Genomic DNA, 18,091 nt, shown 5'->3' with positions numbered 1-18,091 from the left:
ATTCCTCATAACACTCGCAAATTGGGCAAAGAGGATTACTAACAATTTTCCTTCTGAACAAGGACAGTCTTGTGGATAGGGAGCAAGAAATAGCTCTCCAGAGAAAGTGTTTGATTTTGGGGAGTGTTTTGATTTTCCAAATGGACTTCCAGACAGTTTCTGGAATAGAGTGGGAGGAAAAGTTGTGGGTTGGTATGATTGTGTGGAGCCTTGCATGAAAACGGTGATAACCCGATTTCACAGTATATGTGCCCACAGTATTCCAAGGCCATACAAGTTTATCTGCTCGATTAGTACGGCCAATCGGAGTACATCTAATACGATCCAAAGTTTCCCTGCTTAACAGGGTGGAGATGCCATCAAGAATCCAAGTATGATTATGCTTGTCCATTATATCTTTAACAAGTTGAGGGGCAGATGGGGGAACGGGTCTGATAGGTTGAATGACACCAAAATGCGTAGATGAGACCCACCTGTCAGTCCAAATACATGTAGTGGCGCCACTGAACACTTGATACCTAGCATCCTTGAGTAATGCATCTCTCCCATCCAATAGACTTGCCCAAGCCCAAGAGGAACGAGATCCTTTTTTAGCCTTTACGAAATCACAGTTGGGAAAGTAGCGAGCTTTTAAGATCTTAACCCACGTAGCATTCGGGTTTTGTAGTATTCTCCAGCACTGTTTAGCTAACAAGGCAAGATTGAAGCTGGAGAGGTCACGAAACCCCATCCCACCATCACCTTTTGCTAATCCAAGCCTCGACCAGGACCTCCAATGGAGGCCAGATCCCTTTTCAGATTTACCCCACCAGAAATTCGCTAGTGCACTAGTTATTTTCTTGCAAGTTCCTTCTGGAAAGCGAAAGCAAGTCATCGGGTAGGCAGGGACCGCAGTAGCAACAGATTTTATTAGTATTTCCTTACCCGCCAGTGATAACGAGTTTTGCTTCCATCCCTCAATTTTCCTACGAATCCTCTCAAGAATATAATTCAGGGAAGCCATTTTGGACCTTCCCCAAATAGTTGGCAGCCCCAGATAAATCCCCGGGTTGTCCACACCATTAATACTCAGTAAGGAGCATAAGCTTCTTCTAGTTTCCTCAGGTGTGTTCAAAGAGAAGTAGAAGCAGGATTTCTGATAATTTATGCATTGTCCAGACGCCAAACAATAGCTATCCAGAACACCTTTTAGGTTCCTGCAATTAAGCACATCAGCCTTCACAAAGAAAAGGGAGTCATCAGCAAAGAACAAATGCGAGAGAATGGGGCATCGCCGGGCAATCCTAATTCCAGTGATCTCGCCCTTGCTGGCGGCCTTTGTGAGGTTCATAGAGAGGGCTTCACTGACCAGTAAGAAAAGGTATGGTGAGAGTGGGTCCCCTTGTCTCAAGCCCCGGGAGGGCTTAAAGGAACGGCCGGGTCTGCCGTTAACAATGACAGAAAAAGACACCGTAGTGAGGCAAGCTTTGACGAGGCGAATCCAGTCACTAGCAAAGCCCATTTTTTCCATAAGAACAAACAAGAAGTCCCACTCAATACGATCATAAGCCTTGTTCATGTCAACTTTTATGCCAGCTTCAAAAACACCACCAGTTTTTTTCCTCTTTAAATAATGAAAGGCCTCGTGCGCTACGAGGATATTATCTTGGATTTGCCTTCCCGGGACGAAGGCATTTTGGTTATCTGAGATAATATCCGGAAGAATCATTTTCAACCTGTTGGCCATCACCTTTGCTAAAATCTTGTAAGAGTTATTACAAAGTCCAATAGGCCTAAACTGGTCAGTGTTCTCAGGATCAGGAATTTTTGGGATGAGAGCAATGAAGGTCTTGTTTAGCTCCTCTAATTGACACCAACCCCTCTGAAAATCACACGTGGCTCCAACGATTGATGATTTCACAACCGTTGGTACAAAATGGGGCCTACGCAAAGCAATCTTGAAGGGTCAAGATTGCACCCTCTCACTCATCATCAAAAGCTCTAGAAACTTGTATTTTGAGTCTTAACACCCCGGATTATTGTATTATGACTTGTTTAATGACTTCAATTAATTAATAAATGAAATGCAGGAGTGGAAGTGGGACCCGTTCATGTGAGAGCCATGTTAGACTTTTCCAACACAAATCACCTAATCGACGGCCGGGAGATATGCTTATTTTTATCAACGGCTGATATCATTTTGTGAAAGTAATGACGTGTCGTTTTTTGGTGGGGGCAAGGTTCGTACTGGTTTTCTCCGCTTCCAGATAATGCGCGTATGGCACATGGGGTGTGGGGGGTTAGGTTAAGATAGCGGATATGAATCGTATGATGAGAAGGACACAAGACATATCCTACCAAGCAAAACCGTGTACATCTCAATCATGCCCTCCTCCCATCATTATCACTAATCTAATTATAAATTTAAGATGTCACCATAAATTACACTCGTTTAGTACTTTTATAATTGTTGTAGCAACTTCATTATGATTTGGCCTAATTACATAATTCGCAAAAGTCGCTTTGGATTCTTGTAGTTTGTCGAGTTTTTCACTTTGGATCTTCTGGTTTCAATTATGGTGATTTATTTATTATAAAGATGCTTCATTGACTATGAAAACATCTCAGGATACAACCCCCTTACCTTAAAAAATTTACGAGGAAAATTTGGTTAAGGAAAAAAAAGCAATTAACATCGCCCTTCATGTCGTTTTCTAATAATGGTGCTGACCACGACGGCGTTGCATCCTCCCATACAAAGAGCTTTCTCTTGCACGAGAAATTTTTATATGTTCCGGGTACACCACGTGAATGGTGTACAATCCAATAAACATAGGACATGTGGAATTATTGTCCAACTTATTGCATTTCTTTTTATGACATGTGGTGGGCTGTATTGGAAATATTTCATATGTCCTCCGTCTATTGGATGATACACCAGCCACTTGGTGTACCCGGAACACTCAAAAATTACTCCTCTTGCACAACCCAAATTGAGCCAAAGCATGGGCTACACCATGCCTTGTCTGGGTTGATAAATGACTTTCAATGACACGTCCAAATTTTTTACCCAAATTTGTGATAGAGTAAGCACGTGTCCTTGACGTAGAGGGGTATTTTGGACATAATTTTGGTCAGAATTGGAAGAAATATGACATAATTTGTAACATACTCTATTGTGAAGGATTTAAAACTTCATGGTAAATCGATAAAACTGAAACAACAGAGACCAAAATGGTAAAACCAACAAACTACAATGCCTAGAAACAAGGATTATGTTGGGATTAATGTTCAACGTGTTCTATTCGTATCTGACAGAAATTAGGATTATGTTGGGATTGAACACACACATTAGCAAATTGCAAAGACATGATTACAAAAATGGGAATAATAGTGACAAGATTGAAAATGAAACCAAATAGCGGGTATAAAAAAAAAAAGCAATTTAGACTACAATAATTGGACGGAAGGCATACTACGCGGTTCTTGCATTCTAAGACGGAATCCGATTACTAAGCTTTGACTAATCAAGTCAAAGAATCATTTACTTGGAAAATTGAGAAATAACAAAACACTAATTCTGAATCTGATTAACAATGGAATAAGCAAACACCCGAATGAGCATTCTGCTACAACACAAACCCAACTGATCCCAATTAGAACATTTACACAAAAGAAAACTATTCCGGCTAACAAGTTATCATCTCATACAACAAAATCCAAACAGATGGGAAGGAAGGCAAGCAAAGCAAATCCTTCTTTCTCTTATACTTTCTCCTTCACGTATTAGTCATACGGAATTTGAATATATGCAGCATCACAAACGAAGGGGATATCTGCATACATGCCAGCAAGAGCACAACGTATGGATTCCAACACCGTAAATAGGTAAGCAAATGCAACGGCTGTCCAGAAGTGCATCCCTACTTTACCCCAGTAGATAGCAAGTGGCATCCATCGGCTCACAGTCCCTATGACCTGCAAGGCAATCTCCAACAACATGCCCATCACCACATGAAATCTGAAGAAATGTGGCCATTCCTTTCTCCTCACTATTCCAAGATACGCAACAAAAAAGTATGCCATTAAGAACCAGCTGGGCAACCTCCCAATGGCCCCCAGGAATGGGTAAGTAAGGAATTCAAAGTCTTCCAGGAAAGGGTGTAGATGATAGGCTGTCTCAGCATACATCCATGTCTCATGTAGGGGCATTAAATAGGGGAGGCATGCTAATGTTCTCCACCACCACTTTGGCTTCTTAGTCATTGGAGGGAACCGAAAACTGTATGGGACATCCTTGGATGCTCGAGGGGCCATACGAGTTTTGCATCGGCTTGGCAACAAGGGGATTGTACGTAACAAGCTACCTTGATCCCCGCTTAAAAATGGGCTCGATACGGTACAATGGTGCAGAAGTGGCATAGCTATAATCAAGATAACATTGAATGAAAACAAATACTAAGCTCACCCTATGGGTTGATAATGACATGAAAAAGTCTATTTGAGCTGATGTGTGTTTGTGTGAGTACATAATAGGTGGAGTGTTTGTGAAACACATCAACAGATGCGGCCTCAAATTGATAAATATATAACATATTTTTCATATAGGAATTAAAACCGTGGAAATGCAAATTGAAGGCCTAGAACATTGAGAGTCTAATATACAACCAAGACTTACCGTCCTGATGAGCTCTCCATGAACTGATGCATGGAGAAGCCGCCCCAGTTTGAAAACGAGGAATGCATGACAAGACAAAACCACTAGTATTTGATGGCTTACATACTCTGGAATTCACAGAACTACACCCAGCAGGCATGGCGCATCCATTTTGAATCATAGCCAAGTACCTGAGATTAAAGCAATTTCATAAGTGGAAAACATAGAGATTAGGAACAAATGTTGCACGGGTTCGAGTTCAGGTATGCTGATACGATACGATATGATACAATACAAAAGTCAATTAACATAACATACATAAAAAAAAAAAAATTGAAATAGAAAATTGATGGTACATCTATCATGTTACCATTATTACTAACTCTTGCCAACATCCCCCACACTACTCATTTCCTGTTCGAAAATATCGTTTTGATACAACAATGAATTCATCTAATTGAAGACAGCAAATGCAATTCATAAGATCAACCCGAATCCAAACATTTCTATATGAAATGGATAATTACATAAACCAAAAAGCTCATCCAATTACAAAAAGAATTTTAAAAAAATCTTTAATCTTTAAAATTAAATACGAAAAAGTTCTTCAAAGATCATAGTCATCAAAAGCCATAGATCAAATAAATTTAAAAAAAAATCCGATTTTCAAATCTTCAATTTCCTTCACCAATTTTGTGCTTTCTGAACAACCAAACACAACCAGATCTAACCAATCAGAAAAGGTAAAGACAAACCAAACCCTTATACAGCTAAATCATTCACTCAACAGCATCTTTTACATAATCAGTTGAACCTTCTGGCCTTAATTTCGTTCCCACACCAAAACCTAGTTTTCTATCGTTCAAGATTCCATTTTTCGTTTTCTCAGCAACCAAACACAAAGTAGAAGCATGTTCGTAAACCAAGAGATCCATTAATTAACAAAAAAGCAAGCGAAAAAATTTATCAAGAAGAAAATTGGAGAACTTGTTTTCTTTACCTCTGCGAAGCTTCGAGCGAAGAAGAAGAAAATATCTGCGTGCGAAATTTGTGGTGAAGTGATTGACCCGAGCGCGAGAAATACGTGTGAGTGAGAGAGAGCGGAGGGCGGTTTATATAGAGACGGAAATCCGAGCAGTCATTCAATAGTCAAGTTCAAAAACTTCAAAATCCAGTTACGCCACCTGCTCCTTGCTATTGAATATCAAAACACAACCAATATAAGCAAATCGTCTTCCCATATATTTCCAACACACAAGTCTGTAACGTCAAAATCCAAAAAACCCATTTTTTGTTTCTCTTTATAAGAACCCTAAATCCCTAAATAGGAAAGAAGCAGGAAAAAAATTCAATTGAACGAAGAAGAAGATAAAGAAGAAAAGAAGAATTTCGAAGAAAATAGAAAGAATTTCGGAGAATTGTTTTGAAGAAGAAAAAAGAACTTACAAAGGTGGAAGTGGCAGCAGCGGCCACTGGCTGTGGCAGATGGTGAGGACTGAAGGGATATGGGAGCGGCTGCAAATCGTAGGGAGGGAGGGATGTTGAGGTGACCTTTCATCTATTTTTGTTTTAGTCTGAACGGGCTTGGATGCGGGGTGCTTAAGAGCATTGGGCTCAATGGGCTTGAGTTTGGAGAGGGTATTGGGTGAAGTTTCTAGCTGCTAGCTTCCATTTGCATTTGTGTTTTGTTAAAAGAAAAAAAAAATAATAACAATAAAGTTGTCAGCTATATGAGTATTAGTTAGGAAAGAGAAGATAATAAAGAGAGTCAAGTCATGCGAGAGAGATGAGATACTATTACAATATATTTACTTATTAGGAATGGGTATTGGAATGATTCTAATTTTTATTTCTCCTGTGTTTACACATGGGTATTGGAATGATTCTAATTCATGACTTCCCTTGTGTTTACTAACACATAAGGAATAAAAAATTATGTGGATTATAAGTTAAAATGCATAATTGAATACTCTCAAAATTGGGAATGAGATCAACTAAGGGGAGTAGTTGATTCGATTCCTACATTCCTTGATTATCCTATGTAGGTTCCCCGATTCATGACTTTCCCCATTCCTGATAAGTAAACATACCATTTAATTTCTGGTTTGGTTTCTGTATTCACAGCTAAGTACTATCTTATTTTCTATTACACTTATAAGCCAACACATGTTTATATATACACATATCATATATTGAACAAGTCCTACTTCTTCTATTTTTTATATATAAAAATAATTGGAGTTTACAGACTTCTATTTTATCATTTTATTTTTTCCAAAACATATAGTCGATAATTTACTAATGAGGACTGCCAAATTTAACAAGTAATGCGAATTTTCAAAGACTGTAAAAAGCTACTTGGGCTGTTCAGATTATATCTAAATGCTCGTATTAGAATTTGTAAGGAGTGGTTTATGTCAGCGAATCTGTGTTGGGCTCACAGCCCAACCGATTCACCTTGTCTTCCTTAGTTACTTTGGTCTCAAATTTTTGTATGGGTGGTGCTAGAGGCACCAACTTGGGCATCATCTCTCTAATAGAGATGGAACCCGCCAATACAACGGGTCCCACACTCTATTAGAGAGTTGGTGCCCAAATTGGTGCCCAAAGTTGGTGCCTCTAGCATTTTCATTTTTGTATTTACTGTACCTATTCAATACTTGCCATATTGGCTTTACAGTTTAGTTGCATATGAACTGAAGTTCCTTCTTAAGCAACATGACATCTTTCATTTTTTTTTCTTTTTCAATATTCACATAGATACTCACACTGGTGGTCCTACACATGAGCAAGGAGGTGTAGTTGCATATTTCCTCGCTAGAAAATTCTTTGGGGTGGACGAAATTTGCCCCTTTGCTGGTGCCCACCATGTGTTCGATTAAATGTCTGAAAGAGACTTTGTAATATTCAATTTGATTTCTGCTTCACATAAACTTGTTGTCTCCCAAAATTTCCTTAATGGTGTATCTCTATATAATAAATATCCATGAGCTTTAATCCCCCTTATTTGTCATCTGTCCTTTCTTAGTTTCTCAACTTATAATTTAATTTTGTTTTAGGCAAATTTCACATTTATTTATTCAAAGTTTCTCTCTTCAATGTCGACTAATATAGATGGGTTCATGGACTCCTTGCACTTGGATTTCCCTCACATACTTTTAGCCTTTTAAATGTTGCCCCTCCCCTGAAATTTTTTTGGCTCCGCGAGTGGATACTCATATGCACATGCAACAGTTATAACAAACATCCAACAACAATATTGTAAACTTTATCCAGAGCATATCCATACTATTACCCCCTTTATTTCACTGGCAAAGTTCTTAAACAAGTATGTACAGTATGGTGATCGCAACAAAGAAACTTGTGACTGCAAGTGTCAAACGTACTCATACACTATGGGGCTGCCTTCCTCGATTTAGGATTGTAGAAAATTTAACTTTCCCCCTTCAAACTAATTTTTTCTTATTACAACCCATCCTTTTATTTTTTTTCTTGACAAAAATTCGATGACTGGGTTCCAACTACGCAAATTACCTAATCAAGCTTAACCTGTTAAATGTTATTTTTTTAGTTTTTTAAACATTTTGATTGCCTCACTTTACTGTTGTTTTTTTGTTTTCAACTAATTATTTGCAAATATTGCACATTAATGGTGTTAGTGTTCCAATTTTGCATAGATTTAGAGATATTTGTTGAGTTAATTTTTTTTCTTTTTTATCAAATTTTGGTCTCTTTTTTCCTTTAAAAAAAGGGTAAAGCCACTAAATGATAAAATAATCCCTGTGTTTTATCTTGTTTGCCAATTTAGTCCATGTGTTTTTAATTTGGCCAATTTGGTCTCTGTGTTTAGCACTGTTAGCCAATGTGGCCCATTCGGTTAAAATTGCTGTTAAATAAACATGAAAATTCATTTTTTCTTCTTCTTCCTTTGAAAACCTATAAATTTTGTTGAAATTAATTTATAAAAATTGAATATATATATAGAGAGAGAGAGAGAGAGAGAGAGAGAGAGAGAAGGGGAGGGGTGGGTGGCTGTGGCTTGGGGAGTTGGGGTTTTTGCGTGTGGGTGAGTTGTTGCTGGGGAGAAAGGGCGTTTGCAGTTGAGATGAAATGGTGTTGTCCTTTGGTTTTTAATTGCTTTTAGCTTTTAAATCTTATTTTTATTTCATAATAATTTATTTTATAGATTGAATTCATATTTATATTTTTTTATTAATATTTTAACAGAAGTTTAACATATTGGATTACATTAGCTAACGATGCGAAACACAGGGACCCAATTAGCCAAATTGAAAATACATGGACTAAATTGGCCAATTGCAACGGGCTAAAACATAGGGACCATTTTAGCATTTAAGCTTTTTATATATTCTCATACCACCTTGTGTGGCAGCTTAGGTGGACAATCACATTAATTAAAATTAGTAGATGAAGTGGACAATCACATCAATTTAAATTATTTGTATTTTTTTTAATTTCTTTTATATTATTTATTAATTAAAAAAAAGATAAAAGGAAACAGAAACCCTAACCAACGTCAAAACTGATTCTCCCACCTAGCCAACGTGACTCATCCCCTCTCCCCTTCCTTCCACCACCATCTCCTCTCACCTTCTCTACTGGCACTCCACCTACACTCTCCATGGACGCTCCACTATCCCTCCTTTGGTTGTTGGCGAGTGTGTTTTTTTTTCGTATCAATTTCTTTTTTTCTTGTCAAATCCAATTTTTTTTTTGGTGAAGCTTCATACTTGCAGATTCAAATTTTCAGAGAGAAAAAAAAATTTAAAAACAGCGTGTAAAGAAAACAATAAACAATGGCTATAAGTCTGCAATGGTGGGCTTGCTGTCCTTGGATTCTTGCCTAAGCAACGACAATGATTCACGAGACCAAACTAACATAACCAACCAGCCAACTACTCATCATCTCAACACCATCTCTCTCTCTCTTCCAGAAAATACAGAAAAGAAAATGGAAGCAAATACAAAATTGGTCACGGGCATTGAGTTGAGAGAGTGCAAAAGAAAGGGCTCTTACACTGGCAATGGTTTCGGACAGCAGATAAGTGATTCTATAAAACATTATATTTTTTGTGCTTTAGTGGTACATTTGTTGTGCATTAGAAACCCAACAGTAACAGGGTCATGTGAATGTACATGTGTCTTGTGGGAGGTTGTATGCGATCGCTTTCACATTACCATTATTTCACATGCATGAGAATCGAAAGAAGGAATAAATACCAATCCCTATATCCTATCACAATTCAGGTCATGTCAGTTTTCATCTTCCTTTACTTGGATTGTATTGTATTAGACACTGAATTTGTTTTTTTTTTCTTATACAAATGATATTGGAGAAGGGAGATCCGAACAGATGCAAGAATAACTGCTTTTAACCACTTGAGTTACAAACTCTTTGCTATTAGACACCAAATTTTGTTCACCGAATAACGGGAAAGTGTTTGATCGATTCAAATTTAGGTTCATTTTAAACTTTGTTATTTAATACTAGCATGCTATAATTGTTGCTTGCAAATATGGTTCTCAACTTCTCATCACATGTGACTAGGTCATAAATTCAAAGACAATTTATTTTGTCTTTTCTCCTCCATAGTTGCTGCTACCTCTGCCACAGTATTTACTAACTCTAATTGAATATGGAATGCCTATAGATTCTTTTTTGGGTACAACAAAGCATTTTATTTTTCTTTCATATATTTACCAAAAGAAGAATGCCTTATTTATTTATTTTTATTTTACCCCAAGAGATGCATAAACCGTACACTGATAATGAATTCAAGTAAAGTTGTACAAAAAAGACATGGTGAAAACAACAAAATTCTGTAGTTTGGGCTAAACTACAAGGACAAAAATGTGATTTGATCTCTGGCAATATGTCAGACCATATACCTTTCAATGTTTACATCCATAGAATTCTCTAGCTAAATCTATCAGTTAGAGAGATTCAAATTTAACAATCCTGTATATAAATAGTCCTTTGTAGTCCTAACACCACACTTCAGGAAAACATATAACTCTCTCTCTCTCTCTCTCTCTCTCTCTCTCTCTCTCTCAAGTTGCTTTTTGAGTCATAGTAGCCAGCACTTCTCTTTTCTGATATATACAGTAGGCAATGATGGCAATGGAAAGGACTCTAAGGATTGTGATGCTCTGCCTTGTTATGCTTCATTTCTTAATAGTAGAGAACCATGTAAGCAATCAATTAATCTTTGATATCTCTCTCTCTCTCTCTCTCTCTCTCTCTGTGCCACCCTCCCTTATATCTATGTTCATTTTCATCTGTATATATTATACAGGCCTGCATTCCTAATCACCCTAAGAAATTTCAAGTCTCTCATTGAACTGTTGAACTATTTGCATGTTGTACTTTGAAGCAGAGATATATAATTGCAGTAGGATTATTTAAAAGAAAATTAAAACAAGAAGATTGTGTTATTCAATGGTATTATTGAGTGCATGCAAGTCTATCCCATCAGAACTTAAACATTTTGAAATTTCTCCCCACCTCTATCTGATTTATTCATTTGCAAATTTCGTAAAAATTTATGTTGCAGGCTACTATCTCCACTGAGGCTCCAGCACCACAGCCCCAAGGCAGTAACAACCACACGATGGTAAATTATATATCTACTGGCATTTTCTGCTTCAATTTTTGATATGTTTTTGTCTGATATTTAATTTAAATTCCCAATTTAATTAATTACCTCTTATTTCTTGAAAAATTCAGAATGGAATCACTGAAGGCAGCCTTCAACCTCAAGGTAAAGATCCTAATCAGCCATATAAATTTTTTTTTTTATAAAAATCAATTGTTTTATTTAACCAAAAAGAAAAAAAAAAGAAAAGTTATTGATAGAAGTTTAACATGATATTGTACAGAGTGTGGTCCGCGTTGCTCTACAAGATGCTCAAACACACAATACAAGAAGCCATGTTTGTTTTTCTGCCAAAAGTGCTGCGCTAAGTGCTTGTGCGTGCCTCCAGGCACCTACGGGAACAAGCAATTCTGTCCTTGCTATAACAACTGGAAGACCAAGAGAGGAGGCCCCAAATGCCCTTGAGCTAGCTCACTCCTTGTACAGATAATTATGTTTTATTCCTATTTTGCAGGCTATTTTTCTTTTACTTAATAATTCAACTTAATTGTATTGCTTTATATGTTTTTGAATTTGTTGTTTGTAGATATATTAATAAAAATTCCTTTTCGTTTGGCTAAAACACCTCTAGGTGGATTCTAGCATCTAATTAACCCCTACGAAAAAAACCTCGATACTATCTCTCACCTGTCTCTACTACAAATTTGCTAATAGACTACACTACATAGCCATTGGGAAAACAAAAGGCATTATTTTTCCCCGATGCCTAGTGTGTATTCCTTGCATGCTATACTTGATCAAGAAAAGTCTCAATTAGACTTATCCATTGTGCCCCAAATTTTTTAGTTCCCTTCAATTTCTTAAGATCTCTTGAATTCAAAATATAAAGGTTACTTTTGATCCCTATAGTTTGCCGATTTTACCACTTTGGTCCTCGTAGGTTCAGTTTTTTTAATTTTATCATTGTATTTTCAATTCAGAGCAATTCAAGGACACATTTAAATTTCTGCCTCTCGATCTCTCTCAATCTCCTCAGGTCTCTCTCTCTCTCTCTCTCTCTCTCCAAATCGTTATGATCGAAACCGTCGGTTCAACCGACAATCTGCAAAGTGGGAGTTCCATTTGTAGCATTCTGACCACCGTCGGTTTGGTAACCGAACTGAACCCATCCCATATAGTAAAAAAAACTCCCATTTCGGTCAACCCTCCATCACCTTTCTACATCCCAAAAAAAGACTTTAATTAAATTTCGCAACTCCATAAGCTACAGTTCATATTTATGTGACATGTAAAGTGTAAAATTTAGATTCGATTAATTAAATGGTAATTTGACAATCTGTCCATTTGCTCCCTCAAACACTCCGTTTACTGCATTCTGACTTTGGCATCGAAGATGGTTGGTTGGTACCACACCATTACCTCTTTGATGACTCGTTCTATCCCATGTGCAGATAATTTTGACTGAGAAGAGAAGACCACTCTTTCAGTTCAGAACCAATAGAAGTCTGACTTTGACCCGATCAAAGTCCTTGGTTAATCATCTGAAATCAAGTGTTAACGGAAGTAAATAATTGTAGGGCCCAACATATAAAAAAGTAATAATTAAACAAAACATTTGACATTTCATCCTTGTCTACATTGCCTTTGTTTCCAAATCCATATAGAATTTGACTACTAAACTGAAGTAGTTTTTTCCTTCAGTTTTCATCTTTGTCTACATTACCTTTGTTTCTAAATCCATATAGAATTTGACTACTAAACTGAAGTAGTTTTCTCCTTCAGTTCTCGTCATTTCATGTTTAGATTTGACATATATAAGCTGAAGATGCTCTTACACGAATCTCTACGATGTTTGTCCAAAAAAACAAAAAGGCCTCTTTGATGTGTTATTATAACCTCAGTAGAAACTGAAACCTTTCATTATTCTTTTTAAAGAACAAAAGGAGTATTGCAAATTATAATCCTTAATTTAATAATCCAAAGTTCATTAAAAATTAAAAAAGATATTTTATTTTATTTTATTCTGTTATTATTTCAATAGAAGATAGAGAACCTATCAAACAGAAGGATTATATATCAATAACAATTTTTGAAAATACAAAAGCATAAACATGAGCACGAAGGCAATTCAATATCATCTATCTTCAGTTGTCTGTGAAGGCTCTTCGGTTGTATGAGCCACCTTCTTTGCTTTGGCTTATGGAAGTAATAGCTTTGAGTACCTTGTACTGATGGAGGCTGTTGTTAGTTTGACCAACTCCATGGCTTGTGGGCTTTAAGGGCTGTTGAAGATTTTCCACTACATGGCGATCTCTGTTAGAAGTTTGAAGAGGAAGAAGAAGTTGATCTTTGGGACTGGGACTGGTGCTGTCGAAGGCCATAGGCTTTGTGCGAGGGTAAAAGAAATCAGTAGGAAAGAAGTTGTAGTGCAGGCCAGCCATGGTTTGGTTGTGAGAAAAGGCCACAAAAGCGACTTTTTAATGAATTTAATGTTTTGGTTATACGGTGAAGTGCGCAATTGTATCTTTTATTTATAGGGAAGGAGGATTTGTTATTTGGCTTGGATTGTTAATTTGTTATTTTCTAGGATTCCAATTAATGTCATTATGTAAATGCATTTTTATTTTATTTTATTTTATAAAAGTCGATAGAATTTTATTAGATCAATAGAATAAAGAGTACAAAGGACACATACTGTAAAGGGAGACATCCCAATAACAATATGGCAATCATGGGTAAAACTTCCTCAGTGACCTGAGCCAGCCAAAAAGCTAAAATGCTCTATAGAGAATCAAACTCGAAAATAACTTTTTAAAACCCCTTTCAATAGCCATAATTTCCCCGAATATAGTCTAATGACTTCAAAGACAAAAACTAGCCGCTAACCGGCATGACTTTCTTCTCTGCAATATCTCAAAGAGTAGCCTCGCAAGATGAGGCACAACCAAAGCTAGTCCAGATTTGCGATAATAGATCAACCAAAAGAAGAGTAGATCGACATAGGTCCACTAGAAGTTGAAAAACATTGAAGATTCGATGAGATCCGGGGGGAAACCCCTGAAGCGTTTTTTTTTTTTTTTTTTTTTTTTTTATAACTTTTTTTAATTAAGAGTTTAAATCTTCTTGACTCTTAATAATTTTGTGAGATTGCTTATTCTATATCTATTCAAAATTTAAAACACTTATGTAATGCATTTTAAATTTGATAAGTGTGTAATCAATACTGTTCATTTACATTAAGGACCCGTTTGGTTCACAAAAGAGATTTGGTGGGAAATTATTTCTCATGTTATTTCCTAAGAGATGAGAAATGGAAGATTCATTTAGCATGTTTGGTAATGTTGGGAAAGTAATCGGGAAATACCACTTTATTTCCTTTCCCATGTTTGGTTGGTGCAGGAATGTAAAACAAAGTTTGTTTAATTTTCCAATTATATCCGCATGAAATTAAATAATAAAAGAATGCATTTAATGTTATATTGTAATTCTAAATTATTAATGGGGACAAAATAGTCAAGAAAAGTGTGTACTTAATGTTGGCTTGTTTTCCCAAAATTTCTATGGGAAGGGAAAATGAAACCTAAGGGAGGAAGAGGGTTACATTCCCCTCTCCCCTATTTTTCCAAGTGCCACGCAACCATTTCCCATGCCTGAACTTACCAAACATGAGAAAGTAATCAATTTCCGAAACGGGCTCTAAGGATGCGTTTGGTTCAAAGTTTAGGAGCTCGAGAATTTCAAATTGCATTCCCATGTTTGGCATGTGCACTCTTGTGAATGAAATTATGGATTCATGGGTATGGGCTTCCCATGTAAGTGGGAATTTCATACCCTTGGTTCATTTAGGGAAACTTTTTCCCCCCCACTTGGGAAAACATTTAATACAATTTTTTTTTGGACTAACTTATACCCATGTTCTTATTTTTAAATACTACTTTTGACCCTTAAGAAACTATTCATATTAACTTAAAGCCAAAAATAGGCCCTTGTAACTCTTATATTCTAGACATAAACTCACCTATTTTTCAACTTATATAAAAAACCCAAATTTGAATATAGGTTAATAGTTGTCCTAGTATTATAAAATATTTACAAGCTATGCCATCTACCTTACTTGTCAAATTCCTAATTTTTAGCATTTATAATTAATTGCTTTTAATTATTGAAATGTAGATACTGAATAACAATTCACAATTCGGTAGGTAGAGATATTGAAATGTTCAATAAGCACTTAATAAATATGCTGGCAATTCAGTGTATTGTTGCAAAACTGATGGGGTTAGCCTTAGGGTTCATGTCTATCACAAAGTCATGGGGTTCATAAGTGATGGGGTTTTCTAAAATGGTGGTTTTTTGTTGTTGGAAAATTCGGGTTTGTGGGGGTGTGAATATAAAATGTATGTGTGATTGGTTTAGGTTAGTGAGGATAATTTAGGAAGAAGTGATGGGTGTAGAGAATAAATTTAAATCTAACTAAAATTTTATGCGGGTGTTGCTTAATTTTTATAATAGAAATGATTCTTGAAGAAGCGCCAATAAAATCGATGGTGACAAATTATTATGTCAAACAAAGTAGGGCAAATATTCAGATATGCTCACCTCTGCTCATATCTGCTCATATCTTTATTCTTCTCCAATATGGAAGTATTTATAAGGAAGTACAACCCTAAATAAAATAGGAAATACATCCAAATTACAATAGGAAATAAATCTCAATTATAATAGGATTAGATAAATGAGTAAGTAACCAAAATCCTAACTAAGTATGGACTTGCCAACACTCCCCCTTAAGTTGGGGCAAAGATATTTCGCATGCCCAACTTGACAAGCGAGTCATAGAACACCATACTCAACATTGACTAATCGAACAACTATAGAGAAGGCCTTGTCATAAACCACAAGTGAAACAATTGACAAACCCTAACAAATAGGGCACATAGAAGAACACATAAAAGCTGAACACTTAAATCGTGTGAACACGACAGTAGGTAAGGCAGAACACAGAAACCCTGTGAGCAAGGCAATAAGTAAGGCAGAACATGACAGTAGGTGAAATTCCTAGGACATGTAATTTCCGAGTATGGTGTTGCAGTAGATTCTTCTAAAGTGGAGGCGGTACTAAATTGGCTTCCACACAAAAATATCATAGAAATACAAAGTTTTCTAGGATTGGCAGGGTACTACCGAAGATTCATAAAGGATTTCTCCCGATTTAGCTGCACTAATGACCAAGTTGACTCGAAAGGAAGTGAAGTTTAATTGGACAGATGAGTGTGAGAAGTCCTTTCAGGAATCCAGTACAACACGACCGTACCAAACATGTGGACCGACACTTCATCAAAGAGAAACTAGAAAGTGGTATAATTAAGTTTCCATTTGTAAACTCGGAAAACCAACTTGCCGACATTCTGACGAAGGCCGTATCGAGTAAAGTCTTTCATGACTCAGTTGACAAGTTGGGCATGCGTGATATTTTTGCACCAACTTGAGGGGGAGTGTTAGTCAAGACATAAACAAGACATAGACAGCTTTCCTAAAACAAGGAAAAGCTTGTCTATCATCTCTCATACTTTTCCATGTTTACATATCCATGTTTTAGGGATACCTTTCCAGGATTTGTGTTAGATGTAATTATTAATTAACCATGTACAATTGCATATAACTCTTAAGTGAGTAATACAATTTTAGATTAGCATTTTCTGCAAATCTTCTTCTCCAAGTTCATCTCTATTCTCTCAATTACACTATCTTTGGCAGCATGCCTATCGCAATTCACCAGAGAGCAACTTTCAAGCCCACTTCAGGGCTTGGATCTCTCTGGTATCACTTCCTTCACAAACAAGCAACCGCTAGTTGCTAACGTATAGGTTGCTAGCAGCCAAAGGCATCGTGGTGTTCAAAACTTGACGAACAACCACACAATATTATGCACTATATTAAACTGTTCGAATTGGAAAACTTATTAATAGAATTCATACTTTTAGTAGGCTACAGAGTGTAACAACTAAATTTTATTCATCTGTAATGACAAGCTAAGGGCAACAAAGGATAAAATAAAACCAGTTATCTATTATGTATTTGACAATAAAGTTCAATAAGAAATCCAAGAACCTTGAGATGATCGTAATTTAAATCTATTATTTACGTAAAGTTGTTGCGTACGTCAAGATTGACAACAAGTTTTCATTATAAAACCTAAAAAAATAAAAATTACACAAGAGTGAGCTGATGCAGCATTTCTTAATCATGAACGGAGTCGATTCTTTTCATGCACTTGGCCTTTTCATCTACTGTTGTTATATTAAGTAATTAACCTCTCTATATTCGTCTCCAAGATTCTAGCTAGTACCTAGCTGTGTATTTGATTTGCTTCACTTTGGCTTCTCATTCGTGTTGTTAAAAGGTTTGAACTCCTAAATACCCAATGAATATTTGTGTGTAAATCCCCCTCCTCAAATCACTTGTACTAAACGTAAAAATAAAAAAATCTGGGGAAATTTTATATGAGTTCAAATGGCATGAAAAACATTGTTGATCAACGAAGATCAATACATAAACTCAAGGCCAAGCGCAAAGCTCACCATTAACCCTAGGTCCAGATTGTAGCCCATCTTTCATTCTGACAGAAGCTTCGTCTCTGCTTCTAATTGTTTGAAAATAACGTTTTTCTCATTTGATAACTTATTTGAGATACGTACGGTCCTCCTTTAGACAGATGTTTCGTCAAACTGTATACATTTATTTATTTTATATAAAGATGCACAGCTACCCTACCTGCATCTAATTTGGTGGGCCGGAATAACTCGTGATGAGTTGACCAAAAAAATTGTTAATCAAA

General features: G+C 36.4%; 2 protein-coding genes across 2 annotated transcripts; one reads left to right on the top strand and one right to left on the bottom strand.

Moving 5' to 3' along the window:
- Nucleotides 1-3,543: 3,543 nt before the first annotated feature.
- On the bottom strand, nucleotides 3,544-6,244 carry LOC110770254 (protein TIC 20-I, chloroplastic). The gene is made up of 4 exons (XM_021974349.2): nucleotides 6,083-6,244; nucleotides 5,637-5,830; nucleotides 4,658-4,827; nucleotides 3,544-4,403 (listed from the first exon to the last, which is right to left on the bottom strand). The coding sequence occupies exons 3-4, from the start codon at nucleotides 4,815-4,817 to the stop codon at nucleotides 3,766-3,768; spliced, it is 798 nt and encodes a 265-aa protein (XP_021830041.1). The 5' UTR covers nucleotides 4,818-4,827; nucleotides 5,637-5,830; nucleotides 6,083-6,244; the 3' UTR covers nucleotides 3,544-3,765.
- Nucleotides 6,245-10,651: 4,407 nt separating this feature from the next.
- Nucleotides 10,652-11,875, top strand: LOC110770278 (Gibberellin-regulated family protein). The gene is made up of 4 exons (XM_021974379.2): nucleotides 10,652-10,847; nucleotides 11,212-11,271; nucleotides 11,385-11,418; nucleotides 11,537-11,875. The coding sequence occupies exons 1-4, from the start codon at nucleotides 10,770-10,772 to the stop codon at nucleotides 11,716-11,718; spliced, it is 354 nt and encodes a 117-aa protein (XP_021830071.1). The 5' UTR covers nucleotides 10,652-10,769; the 3' UTR covers nucleotides 11,719-11,875.
- Nucleotides 11,876-18,091: the final 6,216 nt, after the last annotated feature.

Source organism: Prunus avium, chromosome 7, assembly GCF_965620075.1.
Source record: "Prunus avium chromosome 7, drPruAviu1.hap1.1, whole genome shotgun sequence".
Lineage (NCBI taxonomy): Eukaryota > Viridiplantae > Streptophyta > Magnoliopsida > Rosales > Rosaceae > Prunus > Prunus avium.
Note: the sequence above shows the minus strand (reverse complement) of the source record. Positions and strands in the feature narration are given on the sequence as shown.

Coding starts and splice junctions, on each gene's coding strand:
- LOC110770254 (XM_021974349.2), bottom strand. CDS start 4,817: ATGATTCAAAATGGATGCGCCATGCCTGCTGGGTGTAGTTCTGTGAAT. Junction 4,404..4,657: donor ATGGAGAGCTCATCAGGACG/GTAAGTCTTGGT, acceptor TCTTGATTATAG/CTATGCCACTTCTGCACCAT.
- LOC110770278 (XM_021974379.2), top strand. CDS start 10,770: ATGATGGCAATGGAAAGGACTCTAAGGATTGTGATGCTCTGCCTTGTT. Junction 10,848..11,211: donor TCTTAATAGTAGAGAACCAT/GTAAGCAATCAA, acceptor TTTATGTTGCAG/GCTACTATCTCCACTGAGGC. Junction 11,272..11,384: donor GCAGTAACAACCACACGATG/GTAAATTATATA, acceptor TGAAAAATTCAG/AATGGAATCACTGAAGGCAG.